General features: G+C 26.0%; 2 protein-coding genes across 2 annotated transcripts; both read left to right on the top strand.

The window, feature by feature from the left end:
- The first annotated feature begins 2,677 nt into the window (after positions 1–2,677).
- Positions 2,678–6,377, top strand: LOC126910425 (circadian clock-controlled protein daywake-like). Its single transcript, XM_050692988.1, has 7 exons — positions 2,678–3,053; positions 3,613–3,703; positions 3,837–3,929; positions 4,003–4,150; positions 5,279–5,412; positions 5,476–5,628; positions 5,865–6,377. The coding sequence occupies exons 2-7, from the start codon at positions 3,622–3,624 to the stop codon at positions 6,020–6,022; spliced, it is 768 nt and encodes a 255-aa protein (XP_050548945.1). The 5' UTR covers positions 2,678–3,053; positions 3,613–3,621; the 3' UTR covers positions 6,023–6,377.
- Positions 6,378–11,973: 5,596 nt separating this feature from the next.
- Positions 11,974–17,470, top strand: LOC126910409 (DNA replication licensing factor Mcm7). The gene is made up of 12 exons (XM_050692960.1): positions 11,974–12,204; positions 12,657–12,760; positions 12,827–12,967; positions 13,026–13,156; positions 13,227–13,407; positions 13,811–13,948; positions 14,012–14,194; positions 14,443–14,656; positions 14,727–15,022; positions 15,100–15,281; positions 16,688–17,050; positions 17,212–17,470. The coding sequence occupies exons 1-12, from the start codon at positions 12,165–12,167 to the stop codon at positions 17,411–17,413; spliced, it is 2,175 nt and encodes a 724-aa protein (XP_050548917.1). The 5' UTR covers positions 11,974–12,164; the 3' UTR covers positions 17,414–17,470.
- The last annotated feature ends 34 nt before the right edge of the window (positions 17,471–17,504 follow it).

Raw genomic sequence — 17,504 nt, 5'->3', positions numbered from 1 at the left:
TTACAAGATTCATTGAATTATATTATTTCTTTATCTGACATAAATTTCATAACAGTAAAAAATTAATGTCTACATTTATAATTCTTCTATTGTTCAAACAAAATGCTGTAAGTGTTTAAAATTTAAAAAGAAATATTAAATTATAAATATCTTCAATATCCTTCAATACGTAGAAAAAACAATAATTATTAAGTAATGTTTTAAGTTGTATAAAAATTTAATCTCCAATTTTTTAGATCCTAAAGATTTCCTAAAGAATTTAACGAAGAAGATTTTAAAATTTTATTTGAAATTGACAATAGAATTATGAAAATTTAAGATGTTCTTTAAATGATTATCTAAACTACATGTGTTTAGATATTTTTTTTAATTAAAAATGTGTGAACTATCGTTTCCTTTGTTTACTCAAGGTCTTCTTTAAATCATTGACCCACATGGCAAAATTGTTTTTGTTCCTTCCTTTAATCTTTTCTTAAAAATTCGTTAATATTAAATTTAAAATATATTAGGAATCTAAAACGTTTGGCTTAGTAGATTAAGTAGACATAAGTCACATGGTTATATACAATGGGATTCCTTTGACAATAGACACTTGATTTTTTTTTAAATAATAATTATATAAATATTCTGATATTTATTAGCTGCATGTATTTTGTATTTTACATTAATTGTATGCAAAGAAATTATTTATTTATTTGTGATAACATTTGCTCTGTTGAAACTATTTATTATATAGAGTGTTCAGTAAGTAAAGAAACGGGTTTCTATTGTTATCACTGTTTATAACAATTGACATGTTTCTTTACTTACTAAATATCCTGTATTGGACACATATACATATATATATGACATATATATGTCAATTTGATCATTGTAAATTATGCATTTTATCTTAAAAAAATAATCGTGTTATTTTCAGTTCAATATTATAAACTGAAAATCACTAAAGCTCTGACAACATCTCAAGATAGGGTATTTAAAAATGATATAGAAAGTATTGGATTCAATCCAGAATTCAGTTCAAGTGTTACTCGAATCCTCTTATCTCTCGATGAATTATTGGCTATAGTCCCATGATGTTGTTGGTACACATGAGTGCGAATGTTATTTATATTTTTGCATTTAAGACTTATTTATTTTTCCTTTCAAAAATTCTGATGTGTATAAAAAAAATATTGAAAAGGTCGGTGGTCACTTTCATACCTAGCTGAATACTTTGAAATTAAAACGCAACATAAATCAATTTACATTAAGCCAATTATTTAGAATTATTAATCTGAGTAAAGAACAATAAAATAATAAATCAATTATATATATTAATTTTCAAACTTTAATTAATTATCACTGACTAGTTTGAAACTTACACACATAATCACATTACATAGTATTCACAAGATTGTCACCTTTCGTTGCTTAGAAGAGTTTAAAAACCTAATATGATTTCTACTGTATGTATAAACACCTCAACTGAGTATTCGTTAGACAACCACAACCTCTTCGTTGCCTTGGTGTTTTTCAAGGACTTACCAGTCGGCCTATTTAGATCACCTCTATAAAGAGGAATTTTAATCATTTCTTTTATATCAACTTGTCTTTACTGTTCATAACTCTCGGATCCTACAACCCCGATAGAATCTCTATGCTGACCATTTTACCAAAACTCATTCAAAACCAAAACATTCAAACTTGATCAATAACATCATATCTTATCTTATTGATTAAAACAATATCTTTAAAAATATAAAACATAATATATATTTTTTTAATTATTAGTATTTCACCCTCTTTTCATCCAAAAATTAGTTTTTTAAATGAAACATTTATGTTTAACTTACTTACAAACTAGAAAATTATCTATCTTATAAAATGACTAGTTGATCATAACTTTTGAACAAGTTTTTTGGAAGTTATTAACATTTTAATATAATGACTTAAGTGGAGTACGAGAAGTGTATTTTTATCTGTAGGCATTAATGAATAGCGCTACTCCTCCCTTCTTTTTGGAATTAAAATGTTAATATCTTTTGAAATACTAACCTAGAAGTTGTATCGACCAGTCATTTTCTTAAATAGATAATTTTCTAGTTTGTAAGTAAGTTAAACATAATACATTTAGAAGTTACACTTTAAGAATTTTTAACCTTAGTTAAACAGATATTTAATGTAAAAATTGGGAATTATTAAAAATTAATTAAGTGTTAATCTACTTTAATGAATTATAATTTAAAAGAAAATATAGTTAAGTGTGTTGCAAAATTAAATATAATTACATACAATTAAAAAGTAAATTTATATCGAATTTTATATAATATAAAAAAAAATTATACTGGTTTATAAATATTACATAAAATTTACTTAATAAGTGCCATTTCTTATTCTGCATAAATTTCACGAGTTCCAACAAGTTACCTGATGGTAAATCAATTTTTTTAACGTAGTTAAAAAAAATTTTACTAAATGATAACATCATAAACGAGTATTTCTCAATTTTCGTAATATTATTTTTTCTAGTAAAAATCTTTTTACCATTTGAATACTTTTTATACACTTTACGGTATATCTACCGACAAGGTTATCTTCTCTCTTTCCGCTTCGTTCGTTTACTTACAAGTTATCTAAACATACACATATTGAATCAAACAGTAATTGTCGTGAGACACGGACATAGCGAACAACAAATTCGCAAGCTCACTTAGGCGTGTGTCCTAATTGTATGATGATTTCACAACAATTCACTATCATAACCGTTTTTGTGAAGGAAATGCAGTAGGAGTCAAGGAGATTATGTCCGTTTGCAAGAAGAAACTTAAAAGGCTCGCCATACACACATCGGAAGAAGGAGAAAAGTAAAAATAAAGAGAAGGGAAAAAATAATGCTTAGTTACTCAATAATTGGCCACTGCGGTCCCCCAGAATTTATATAAGGGGTACATGATCACCGGTCATTTACTCTAATACGGCCACTTCGAAGTGATCAAACATCAAGTATTCTGCTCCACTAGTACACATGACAATCGGAGTTATCGACTTCTTATTGAAACGTTTTAGGAAATGTGAGTACCTCATTTGTAACGAATACATTACTATTGTTCTTTTAAACATACAACATTAATCTTCATTACATAAAATAAAAAGTAGAAGCAATAAAACAAATAATAACAACAAAAATTTGTAATGCTTAAATAAAATGTGTGAACTCAAATTATTTGGAGGTAGCAATACAATATGATAATATTGTAGACACCTAAAAATTAATTTATTCAAATATGAAGTTTTAAACAAAAAAAATTTTTTTTTAACTGAATACCGAGAATCCTACAGACATTATAATTTTCAAAACTAAATTTTCAAATTTATTAACACTTAAAAGAAATACAACCGAAATAGATATAAAGTATAGATATAAAGTATAAAACTAGTTACTCTAATTAAAAAATTGTTTACTTAAATTATATAATTTTACTTTTTTTATGAAAGACCTTTTGTTAAGCATTTCTATATATGATTTTTAAGGATATATTGTATTTAATTCAAATTTCTAATAGCCAATGATTTAGAGTGTTTCGTCATGTAATATTTTGAAATCATTAAGACTCATCTTTATTATTTTAGTAAACAACAATGCTAAACAAAATGTCCCTGCTAATATTCAGTGTTGTAATAATCGTCCTTCAAACTCAACACACGGCAGCAAAAAAGCTACGTAAGTCAATATTGCATGAATTATTATAAAAAAATCTACCAGTGTTTTAAAGAAAAGCACAATATCTTCAAAAAATTACACTATATTCCTGCTTAAATTAAAATTTAAGAGCACATTTTAAAATGAATTTCAGCCAGCTACGTGCACGTGTGTAAAAGAACTGATCCACAAATGAATGAATGTCTTCTTAAAACAATTGAATCAGTAAGACCGGAATTGCCAAACGGTATTGTATTCATTTTTCAAAGATATTTTAAAAATTCCAATGTCTAACGGCATTTATTAATTTTTGTAACCAGGAGTTCCTAAGTTACAAATTCCGGCATTAGAACCAATGGTCATTCCTAGATTACAAGTAAATAGAAACGACGATTCGCTTAAGGTCAAAGCTACCATCACAGACGTTATGGCATGGGGTGGATCAAAATTTGTTCTCAATAATTTAAAGTAAATTTTTAATCTACGCGATTTTATTTAAATGTTGTTATAAAAATGATAAAAATTTTAATGCCTACCATTGAAAATTAATTTAAATGTGTAAAACATTAAACATTTTTTATATATATTTACTTGAAAAGTAGCGTATTTAGATATTTTTAAAAAGGTTTTGCATTTTAGTATTTTTAATAAGCCCCATGTCTTCCTTACATCCGTGGTATTTACAACATTCTAAAACAACTAAAATTAATACTAATAATAATTTATTCTTGGTGTTGTAATCACAAACCTGATATATATATTATTTATGTTTGAATATAATCGAAGAACCTACTTTTACATAATTATGCAAGTTAAGTACTACCAGGAAAAGTTAATACCCAAAATACAAACTCTAAATACACGACAGTTCTCATAGGTGTTCTTTAAATCAATACTGATCATATAACTACATATTATCGAAAATATTTATTTTTAGACTTAACATGTATAAAGGGGTATTACATTAACAAATTAATAAATTAAAAAAAACTTAGCTTTTAACTTTATGATATTATATATAAAATAATATTAATATTTATAGATATATTTTTCTATAAAACTATCAATTCACGATTGTTGACTTTTGAACAATCACATTGTATGTTAAGTAAAAATAATAATAATCATAATCATAAATCGATATGACACATATTTTTTATAATAAAACAACATGCTGAGAAATTATTTGTCATATTATTAATGTAATAGTAATATCCCATTTGTGCATTGCACTTAAAATAATATAAACACATTTAAGTACATGTAACAAAATTACATATTACACACGCACAGTGAAAGTGATCATTACACATGCCTATCTAATTTGTTACGTTAACCTCAATAATATTTAAAAATTGGCATATTGGAAATTCACTGTTTACTGAATGCAATTTAGTCTATTTAATTACTTATTTTTTTAAAAATTGCATAATGTATGTTGTAACTAAATTAAAATTATTTTAGACTAATGATACTATTAACTATGTAATAACGCAACTAGGTTTTTTAAAATCTAACTACCGTAGAAATGTCTCTGCAAATAGTAACTGATTTAAAAAAAAAAATTGTTCAAAAAAGAAAATAAACTTTTTTCAGAATAAATCTGGAGAAGCTAACGGGTGAAGCCACAGTGATTGTTCCAAACCTATTTGTGAACTGTACTTATGATATAGACGGACGAATAATGGTAATTCCTCTTAAAGGCAAAGGCACATTTAATGGCACTATAAGTAAATGAAACAAAAAAAACTTATTCATTTTTGAGTATTCTAAAAAAATCTTTGTGTTCATAGCTAACGTTAGAGTCGACATAAAAGGTTCTGCAGAAACTCTTAAAGACAAAAAAAACCGCGATTATTTCCAGCTGAAAAATATCCGGCTCAAAGTAAAAGTTGGAGATGCTACTGGAAAAGTTAAGAATTTAAGTCGAGGAGGAGAAGTCATCAGTAAGATTTTTATCAATTTTTTATTGCTTAATCATCATATAATTTTCAACTACATTCTAAAATAAAATATAAAATATTTTTCAAGATATACAATTACATGAGAATTAAATATAAAATATATAATTAAAAAAAAACTTCAAAACATTAAAATTTATTTACATTACGCTATTGAATTTTACAATTAAGATTATAATTTGTTTTATCATTAAATTATGTATATTATACAACTTTTATAGCGGAAACAGCAATGACATTCTTCCACCAAAATCGCCGTCTTGTATTAGACCTCGTTTCGCCAATTGTTGAAGAAATTGCTGTTGAATTTGCTATGCAAATTGGTAATAACGTGTTAAAGACTATTTTGTACGATGAAATCTTGCCTGTAGAGTTGTAATGATTTTAAAGAGTTTTAAAAAATTGTTTTCCTTAATGTTTCTTGGGTATCTTTCTGTAAACTATTATGATACTTTGTAAATTATATTGTTAATCTTTACTTGTTTTTATACGTTCTTACATATATTCAACTGACTAATATTTATGTCAAAAACGGATACTCATAGCTTATTATTTCATTTATCGTATTTTAATTGTATCAAATTTTTACAACTAATGTAAAATATTATCATCAATATATTTAGAAACTATATTTTGTATTTTTAGTAACACATATTGTTTTATTATATTAAGAATTCATTTAGTATATTACTTGTTTTTAGCTTCGATGCGAAGCTGAGAATGTATTAATTTTACTATGATGTGTTTTTTTTTTTGTGTATGTCTATTACCACTTTTTCTCAGCTCTCATCGAACAGAATTCTTTCGACGATACGTCAAAAGATCACAAATCGTATCTAGTTGAAGACATTACCCTTAAAAATTGAAAAAAATTCCCTCGTTCCCCGAAAATGGGGGAAATATCCAAAAAAATTACAAATTTAAAAATCGGTAAATTTTGTCATTTTTTTCACTTTTTTTTCTTAAAACTTCCATAACTTTTTCAAAAATCAACAAATCAGCATAATTTTTTTTTTATACTAAAACCTTAGATATTTACCTTTCATTTGATATCATTTTTTTGAAAATCTAACACTTAACCTGATCATTGGAGGGGATTTAAAATAGCCACTTTTTTACAAAAACTAACTTTTTCAACTTAATTTTTGAAAATGTTCCGGAAATACTGCGTCCTTTAAACATATATCAAATTAAAGCTTATTTTATGTACTATAAAATAAAAAAAAAAATTTGTCCCGACGACCTATCTTCTATGCGCAAATGGCTACCGTATTCAAAAATATGCTATTTTAAAAAATTTTTTTTTTTTAATTAAACACTATCTACAGATTTGCATCGAAGCGTTTTTTATGATAGTGATTTTAATCACTGTCAGATATCATCTATACTGGACCCAACTATGCCACAACCCCACTGTGCTGGGTTTTTTTTATAGTTAATACTATTATTAATCAAAACAAAAAAATGAGAAAACTTCAAATTTTTACTTAAAATAAAAAATTTACAAAATCTATTTTGAGGGCCCTTTGGGAAATACTATTTCGTAGAATGCAACAAAGATATCTGTTCAACAGGACTCAACTATTAATAATATCTGAAGAAGTAAAATTGTGATACTTATATAAATTATATTTTTTAATTCACATTTATCTGTTACTTTCATTATTTATGTGTGAATGAAGTCGAGTGCACTGAATAGGCTAAGCACAAACGCAACTAGAAGACGACTAATGGAAATTAGCTCATCAAATATTAAGAAAATTACGATAATTATGTACATATTAATAATAATTTTCAAAGCATGGTAATATACATTTAGTCCTCTCAATATTTTTCTAGTTGCGCCTATGGCACTTACTGTTCTGTAGCACATTCAGGTAAATAAAACCTTTCTGTATCCATTGTGTTATGAAATTGTAAATATTTACTATAAATCATACAATTTATTTCATATGCACAAGAAATATTCATTTTTATTTGTGATTTTTCTTCGATATTGGTAAATTAGTTGACATATATTATTACAGATGCGCCGGAAACCGCGAAGCTGTGGGAGCTGTTGCCTTTAGTCAAAATTATCATTCCTTAACGCCACCCATTTGAATTTACCAAAAAATTAATAAATATACAGAGTGATTTTTTTATCATAACCCACTCAATTACTTTCATAATAATAATAAAAACATTTTTTCTTTTTGTATTATCTTTAGTTGCACATTATTCTTGAATTATTAACTATGTAACACTTTTTAAGTTCATCCCTTATGCCTCGTAAGGATGTCAACTTTGTTTTTTAAATGGGAACACATATTTTGAATTTAATAAAATGTTTGAGTTTTTAATTTAATAGTAAATGGCATTTGAATTTTTAGTATAACTTTATTTGTTTATTAGATTATATTATTAATATATAATATAATATTAGATTATATTAATAAATTATTAATCATATTAGTGCATACAAATTATATATCGAGTACTGATTTCAATGTGAATAAAACCTTTTGTTTATGTGTGTTGTTGCCCAATAATGAAACATGATTTTTCCTATTTATATTACTTTTTTTATTTGAAAAAATAGTAATTTATTATGTGTGCGATATTTTTAAATACATTAAGGCTTCATTATCTGATATAAAAAATATCGTATCAGATTTTACATTTTATGCATGGCAATTATCGTACATGGCGCCTCTCTTACTTAGTCAATTATTATACATTGAATTTCCGATTCGTAATCGTTTTGTTCGAATGACAATCAATTCACTATTGCATTATTTTAAAAATTACGAGTTTAAATATTTATTTACTTAGCGAATATTCGTTTTTGCCTACTCCATTAAATACATTCAACGTACTTTAATTTCGAATACTCTTACATGAAATATTAATTGGATTTAGTGAGTATTCCACTTCTGTATATTTCCCTCCACGAACCCGATCGACACGCCGTAATCCGTAAACCATCTTCGTAATCTTCTATTACCTATTCGATACGAGTGACCGTGTCATATGACCGCCGCGCAAACGACATACTGCCGCCAATGCCTTTTTCAATAATGCGGTTGACCGTTATCATTACCGTATGTATTTATCCCCGTAAACCTTACTTTTCAACTGACGCGTTGGGCGCGCTACCGATATCTCCTGTTATTGTTCAACGCAACATATCTAGCGCAGCCGAATACTCCTTTCCCTTATCTGTTACCTACTTGATAACAGGCTTTTGCCGTCCCTTCTCTAGATCGCGGAGTAAACCCTTGGTTTCCGTAGCGAAACGTACGTTCGAAACGTTTTGACTTCCTTTCCGAAATCATCTTATCCCAATCCAACTTCGCTTTGCAGCCTCTGCTAGAATAACGGACGGGTTTGGATATGTTGTTGGTGGGTGGGGTTGCACTTTTATCCGTAATCACTTGCTCCGGATCCCACTTTGCTTTTGGAGTCTCTTTGCTGGGTTGCTCATGGGTTTAAATTTGTTGGGTTTACTTTGCTCGACGGGGTTGCATTTTCTCCGTAATCACTTTCTCCCGATCCCACTATCATTTGCTAGAAATGCTTTTCAACACTAAAATAGTAATAGTTAATTATAAAGACCTAAATGTAGTTTGGCGTCAGAACATACCCTAAAAGCCGGACTCCTAAAACCGATTAAACCGAAAAAATGTAGAACGGCCAATATTTTTTCACATAATATCAAACAACTATTTTAAATGAGATGATAAAATAAACATTTTTTGTTGAAGTCATAATTACCTTAATACCATTTAAGTATCAATTTAAGCTATAAATATATTTTATAAAATTTAATAATTTCTTTACAAATTAATAGCTATGAGTAGTAAAGATTAAAAAAATATAGTTTTAGAGGTGTGAAACAATTAATTACCATTAGATATAAAGGTGTGAAACAATTAGTTAAAAAGGTGTGTAGTATTTAGTAGCAATTAGTTATAGAAGTGTAAAACAATAAGTATCAATTAATTAATAAAGTGTGAAGCAATTAGTTATATAGGTGTGAAATAATTAGTTAAAAAGGAGTGAAGTAATAAGTAACAATTAGTAATAGAGGTGTGATACAATTAGTTACAATTAGTTAAAAAAGCGTGAAGTAATTAGTAATAATTAGTAATAGAGGTGTGAAACAATTAGTAGAATTTTCATTAATTGAATTTATGATTTATACATGAGCCTTAGTAAATTACAAATTTGATCTTCCATTATAAATATAAAATAGCAGATATATTGATGTATAATATTTTGATAATTTTAATATAATATTTATTTTGTCATTTTTTAGAAAAGGTAATAATTTTACCTTTCCTAAAATTTATATTTAACATTAGTCAAACAATTCATGAACGTATTATAACAAACATTATAAATAAAAAATATACTAGCTTCACATAAAATTTAACATTTTTAACACTTAAATAATGTGTTTTTTAAAAATTATACTTGTGCGGATGCATTAAACTGTAAAAATATAACCAAATATGTTGTAACCACAGCAAACACCTAAATAATTCATAAATAAATTGTATAAGTATGTTATGAGTTATACGGAATCAAAAATATTCCTATTATTTATAGAAATAATTAAATGAGCATTTATGATGCAACAATCACAAGCACTAAAGTCCATTGATGTACTTGAAATTTAAATTAAAAATAACTGTAACTAAATATTTTTTAAAATTTTATAGTTTTACAATACTAATAATTATTACAACTTCTACATTTAATATAGATAACATAAAACAAGTAAGTCTTGAAGGTAAACGAAATTTGTTGAAAATCGTAAATTATCCAGCTAATTATTTTATTATTTCAATAAAATTTTAATTAAAATGCATTTATTTAGGAAAATCAATCACATTAAAATTTTGTCTGTTTCGAAATGTAATCCAACTCAAATTGACTATTTGACTCAGGACGTTTATGAAAACGAATTGATAATTAAAGACTCATTAATGATGAAATATTTACTTCTTCTTTTGTACTTTTATTCAAATAACAATTACTTATATCAGTTACAAATATCTTGGTCATGTATGCTTAAAATAAATAAATGATTTTATATTTTTTATTAAATGAGTTATAATTTTGGAATTATTTATATTATGTAACATAGGTGAAAATCAGATGGCTTAAGTATGTTTAACTACCACCAAATTTTTTAGAAAATTATATTTATTTTTATAGAAAAAAAAACCCAACACAGTGGGGTCGTGGCATAGTTGGGTCCAGTATAGATAATATCTGACAGTGATTAAAATCATTATCATAAAAAACGCTTCGATGCAAATCTGTAGATAGTGTTTAATTTAAAAAAAAAAAAATTATCAAAAAAGTAGGTCAAGTGAGAGCTGAGAAAATAAATGATAGCTACAAAAAAAAACCACATAGTAAAATAATATTAATTTGAATTTCTTCTCGCGAGAGGAGACTACAGTAATGGTATCCATGATATTTATTGAAGTTATTGAATCTAAATGAAATAAAAATCAAATGAGTTAAACATTTTTTTCTAACACAAAAAGAATTAAGAAAAAATTCAGTGCCAATTAGCTACCTATATTTGTAATCCCTTATGTATTATACCTGTATATTAACTCAAAAATTTGAAACTTTAAATGTTTATATCTAATAAACAAATATAGTTACATTAAAAATTCAAATGCCATTTACTATTAAATTAAAAACTCAAACATTTTATTAAATTCAAAATATGTGTTCACATTTAAAAAACAAAGTTGACATCCTTACGAGGCATAAGGGATGAACTTAAAAAGTGTTACATAGTTAATAATTCAAGAATAATGTGTAACTAAAGATAATAACATTTTTATTTTATTTCTATTTACGCCTAAGTTTTATAGATAACAGATAATCTATAATATCTATAGTTATAATTTTTTATATTATAAGAAGAATTGTCTTTTTTTTTTAATTTAAAAATAGTTTATGATTTTACGTTAATATATTTAAAAATAATGATAATTAAATTTAGATGATTTTTCAAAACACGGATACATTGTCTTTATATTATTATAGTGATAAATAATTTTAGACGTTATTACCATTATCAAAATTATTGATAGATTTGTGAACAGTGAACACATCATAGTTCTTATAAACATGTTTATTAAATCTATGGAAAATCTCTAGTCTATGGGTTTCCGTTGGCACTATCAATTTTTCAATGGAAGTACACTGAAATTACAATCAGCTGTTCGTTCACATGATTTATTTCCCGCGTATTTTTGTTTACAAACAAAGTGTTAAACCGGTACATCCAATATTATCTGTATAACCAAACAGGTCTTACAGTTAAATTGTCTATTTATTGAGTAACAATTTTTACGTGAAATTCCTCTATATTTGTTAAATGAGCAATTCCTTTCGTAATTATTGTTCTTAAAATTATTATCTTAGATTTTTAAGACTTAATGTATTTAATTTATTTTTAAGCATTGTCGTACTTGATTTATTAATTTAATTTTTAAGGCATAACAAATATGGCTAAAACAGGTTATAGAGATTATGAAAGCGACAAAGGTAAGAATATACAATTTTTTGAAATGTGCAAATATTATATAAACACTTTAATCGTATTAAATATGAGAGTCAATCCCTCATTCATATTTTGATGTAAATATATATTTAAAAATTATGCTATTTTAATCTTGTATTGAAGTTAAGAACATGGAGTTTATAAAATGTTCAAATCAACTTTTTCTCTTCGAAAATGTATAGTCAAATTTTCATATCTCAATGTAACCATTAAATAAATTAATTAAATTTACCTAAATTATCTTTCCTCAATGTTAAAAGATTGATTTGCCAATGAATTAATATTTTGAATTTGGTACTAATGACTAATAGTTTAAGAATCCTCATTTGACTGATTTCTTCTATTAAAAAATTATCTTGATTACAAATTAAAATAGTTTTTTGTATTTATTGGTACTACTTTATACTATTTTTTTAAATGATATATTTGTCTACAGCTAAATTCATTGACTTTCTACAAAATTATCAAGCTTTAGATAAAGACAATCAAAAATATGCCAAATATGCAGTACAATTGACTAAACTTGCTCATCGAGAACAAGTAATTTAAATCTATTTATGATTTATAATTTACATATAATAAAAACGATCAATTTCACATTTTTAGGTACCTTTGTTCATAGAGTTAGATGATCTAGATCATTTTGATTCTTCATTGGCTGAAGCTGTAGCTGCTAATTCTCGTAGATATTCTACTATGGTTGGTGATATTGTGCAAGAATTGTTGCCATCATACAAAGATCATGAAGTAAAGTTTGTGATGAATTTTAATGAATTTTTTAAATTTCTGTTTTTCTATTTTATAGCCAGAAAACAAGGACGCACTAGATGTTTATATAGAGCATAGAATTTTGGCTCAGCAAAGACAGAGAATGAGACAACCTGATGAAAATTCTACTACAACAAGCAGATATCCTCCTGAATTAATGCGTAGATTGTAATATATATTTTTTTATTAATCAAATTTAAGCTTTTTTTTATAACAACATTATTTAATTTGATTTTAGCGAAATATATTTCAAAGATCTAAGCACTAAGAAGGAACAACCTATTCGGGATATAAAAGCTAGTAGTATTGGTAAATTGATATCAGTACGGGGTATTGTAATGAGAAGCACAGAAGTAAAACCTATGATAGTTGTTGCTACCTATTCTTGCGATTTATGTGGAGGAGAAACATACCAACCAGTAAGTAAATTTAATTACCATAATTTATTTATTGTAAGGGGTACCAAATCATAATTATTTATAAGGTCAAAATTGTATTTAAGAAACGTATACATTAATGTTATTTTTAACATTAATTATTTATAAATAAATTGTTTATCTGAGTACTATATTCTAAATTGAGAACAAGTCTTTTACATAAAAAAATTTAGTTGACATATTTTCTCCCTCACTAAACTTGAAATAATTCATGAGGTATTAAAGGTAGTCTCAAAAATAAAATTTTTGGGCAAAAATGTATTATATTTTAAATTTAAATTATCAAATTAAAATAATTTGAAACCCAAGCTTTATTATTTTAAGTAGAACTGAATGTTGTTTAGAAAAACTTCAGGACTTTAATCAATAAATATTCATTTTTTAGATAAATTCACTATCATTCAAACCCTTAGAATTTTGTCCTAGCCCTGAATGTTCTACAACAAAACCAGGTAGTCGTTTATACTTACAAACTAGAGGATCCAAATTTATAAAGTTTCAAGAATTTAAAATACAAGAACTGGTATGTTATACATTTTATATTACAACAAATTTTATGTAAAATAAATATATAAATAATATTTAGAGTGATCAAGTACCAGTTGGTCATATACCTAGATCATTAACTGTTATTTGCCGAGGTGAAACAACACGTAAAGCAGTTCCTGGTGATCATGTTTCAATAACTGGTATATTTCTACCACTTGTAAGAACTGGCTTTAGACAAATTCAACAAGGACTTCTCTCAGATACTTATCTCGAAGCACATGTAAGTATGCTTTCATTAACAAAATAAGGAATGAATTTTCGGTATAGTTTATACAAAATGTTCAAAATTTGGTCAGACACTTATTTTCTCAGCTACTATAGGCAGTTTTAAGTTTTTGTAAAGAGAAAAATATAGGTTCAAAAAACTACAACAATAAGTAGTGTAAACTTTTTGAAATTAATAGATAGTATGCACTATAAGTGGAATACTTATTTATTATTAATTTTTTTTTATTTAATATTTTTTAGAATATTGAATGTTTAAACAAATTAAATGATGAGAAATTAGGAGAAGGAGAGTTGACTGAAGAAGAAGTGTTAGAATTAGCAGGAGAAGATTTTTACACTAAATTAGCTGCAAGTTTAGCACCAGAAATATATGGGCATGAAGATGTTAAAAAAGCTCTGCTTTTACTTTTGGTAGGCGGTGTTGATAGAGCTCCTGAAGGAATGAAAATTAGAGGTAAACCATAATCAATTGAATTTTTTTTTACTTTTTAAAGGTACTTTGATTATTACTTTTTTTTTTATAGGTAGTATTAACATTTGCTTAATGGGAGATCCTGGAGTTGCTAAATCACAATTATTGTCATATATTGAACGTCTTGCAAGGCGAAGCCAATATACCACTGGTCGAGGTTCTTCTGGTGTTGGTCTTACAGCTGCAGTTATGAGAGATCCATTAACCAATGAGATGGTCTTAGAAGGTGGCGCTTTAGTATTAGCTGATCAAGGTGTTTGTTGTATTGACGAGTTTGATAAAATGGCTGAATCTGATCGTACAGCAATTCATGAAGTGATGGAACAGCAAACTATTTCTATTGCTAAAGTATGATACTTTTCTACTATAAATAAAGTATATTTTTCTTTTTTTGTACATATTATCAAAAACATGTTGAATTTTAGGCAGGAATTATGACTCGTTTGAATGCACGCGTAAGTATTTTAGCAGCAGCAAATCCAGCATATGGAAGATATGATCCTAAACGTTCTATTGAGGCAAATATTCAACTTCCAGCTGCACTCCTTTCTCGTTTTGACTTATTGTGGTTAATACAGGACAAACCAAATCGAGAAAATGATCTTAAGTTAGTATTGTTAATTAATTTATATTATTATTATCCTTTAATAATTTTAATCCACTATTAAAATTCTATAATTAGTTCTTTTAATTTATACAGAACCCCCTTAGTACTAAAAGATTAAAATGTGATTTAAATTTTGTTATTTAATTTTTCAAATTATTTTGTTTAGTTTACTAATAAAAATGTTATAAATAACATATTTTACATATTATTTACAAATGTTATTAATGCAATACAAAATATAGATAATTATAAAAACAATAAGTTATGCCCATGAAATTAACTTAAAATGTAAGTTACAAATAACCTGGAATATTTATTTTGTATCTGTATGAATAATGAGTAATAACTCTTGCTTATTATTTATATTTTTTTTTTTTTTTTTTTGTACAAAAGATTATATTTACAATCTATACTAATTTATATAAGTAACCTAGTTAACTAATTTGAAATCTAAAATTAAAGATATAAATACTTCATTAAGAAGTGTCATAGTTAAGACACCTAGAGAATATTACAATTGTCAGTCATTCTTGAGTAAAACTCTAGTCAAGTTTCTTTTTAGTCTTATTGTGGGTTATTAGGTAAAGTTTTTGATGATAGTTGTAAGATTAGTTTGTTTTTGTGCGATTGTAATTTAGAGTGGAAACAGTTATAATAAACTGTTGCAGTTTATGTTGAGATCAAAGTGAAGGTAAACATTTTGACCTTATCAAGTATGTTTTGTGATTATTCTGAGGCAGTTTGTTTGGAAAGCTTAGATAGTTTTAATATAAGAAACTTAGTTAAACTCCACATAATGATACCATATGTCCATAATGGATTTAGTAGTAAATAACTGATATATTGTGTATTGGAAGTAGTGATGAGATTAAAAATTGTAGATAGGGTAGTTAAGTAAAACTTCGAGATTTTCTATATAACATTTTTTTTATAAAAAAAAAACTATAATAGTCATTTTGAAAAAGGACCAAAAAAAATCATTTAAAATGTTCTCATGTTTAACAAAATAAAAAATATTTAAATACTAAAAACTTTTAACATATTAGTAGGGATTGTTTAATCAAACCATATAGAAAAAATTCAATGTTTTAAAACAAAAAAGAAAAAAAAATTTTTATTTCAAGTCCTTGAAAAAATTCCTTTTTGTGTTCCAGCAAGAAATACTATATATAAAAATGTATTTAAATTTAAAATTTCTCTAAGGTCTATAATTTTAATATTAATCAATGTTCAAAATTTCTCAATTAATTTCTATTTATATTGTTTTTTACATACGACATTGTGAACAGTTCTATATAACTTTTATGGAATTTTTGAAAATGCTGTCAATTTTACTTAACAATTTGTATTGTGGTTTGCCTTGTAAACATCAATAGTAAAAGTTATAATTATAATGTTATTTTTAGGCTAGCTCAACATATAACTTATGTTCACAAGCACAGTCGTCAACCACCAACTGAAGTACAAGCATTAGATATGAGTCTTATGCGTCGTTATATTGATTTGTGTAAAAAGAAATCTCCAACTGTACCAATAGAACTAACTGATTTCCTTGTAGAATCTTATGTTGACTTACGTAAAGATTCACGTAACAATGGGGACACCACATTCACTTCTGCAAGAAATCTTTTAGCTATTCTTAGAATATCAACAGCATTAGCAAAACTTAGACTTTCAGATTTAGTAGAAAAAGAAGATGTTGTAGAAGCTATGAGATTATTAGAAATGTCTAAAATATCCTTAATGCAGGTTGATGAAAGAACTGGCAGGTAAATGAATAACCCATCATTACCTGATGTACTTAAATAGTTCAACAGATTTTAAAAAGAAAAAAACATTTTTTTAATTTAGTTTTACATTAGTAGTTTTCAACCTTGATTGTTGAAATTACTAGCTATAAAAATACTTAATTTTTTGTGTTTATTTATAGACCTCAAACAGTAGTCGACCGTGTTTTCAATGTGATTAGAGAATTGGCTGGAGGCCGCACTGTTGTGAAAATGAGTGATATTAAGGATTACTGCACAAGTAAAGGGTTTAATGTTTCTCAAGTTGATGATTGTATTGAAGAATATGAAATGTTAAATGTATGGCAAGTGAACCAAGCAAAAACTACTATTACTTTTATGTAATTTTTTTTTTTATATTTTTGTTTATTAAATTAAGACATTTATATGAAAAATTAATTTTTAGAAAAAAACAAGGGTTTTTATATGTGTCCTT

Source organism: Daktulosphaira vitifoliae, unplaced genomic scaffold (genome assembly GCF_025091365.1).
Source record: "Daktulosphaira vitifoliae isolate Bord-2020 unplaced genomic scaffold, ASM2509136v1 Scaffold_1, whole genome shotgun sequence".
NCBI lineage: Eukaryota > Metazoa > Arthropoda > Insecta > Hemiptera > Phylloxeridae > Daktulosphaira > Daktulosphaira vitifoliae.
The sequence above is the reverse complement of the archived record's forward strand: the minus strand, read 5'-3'. Positions and strand labels throughout refer to the sequence as shown.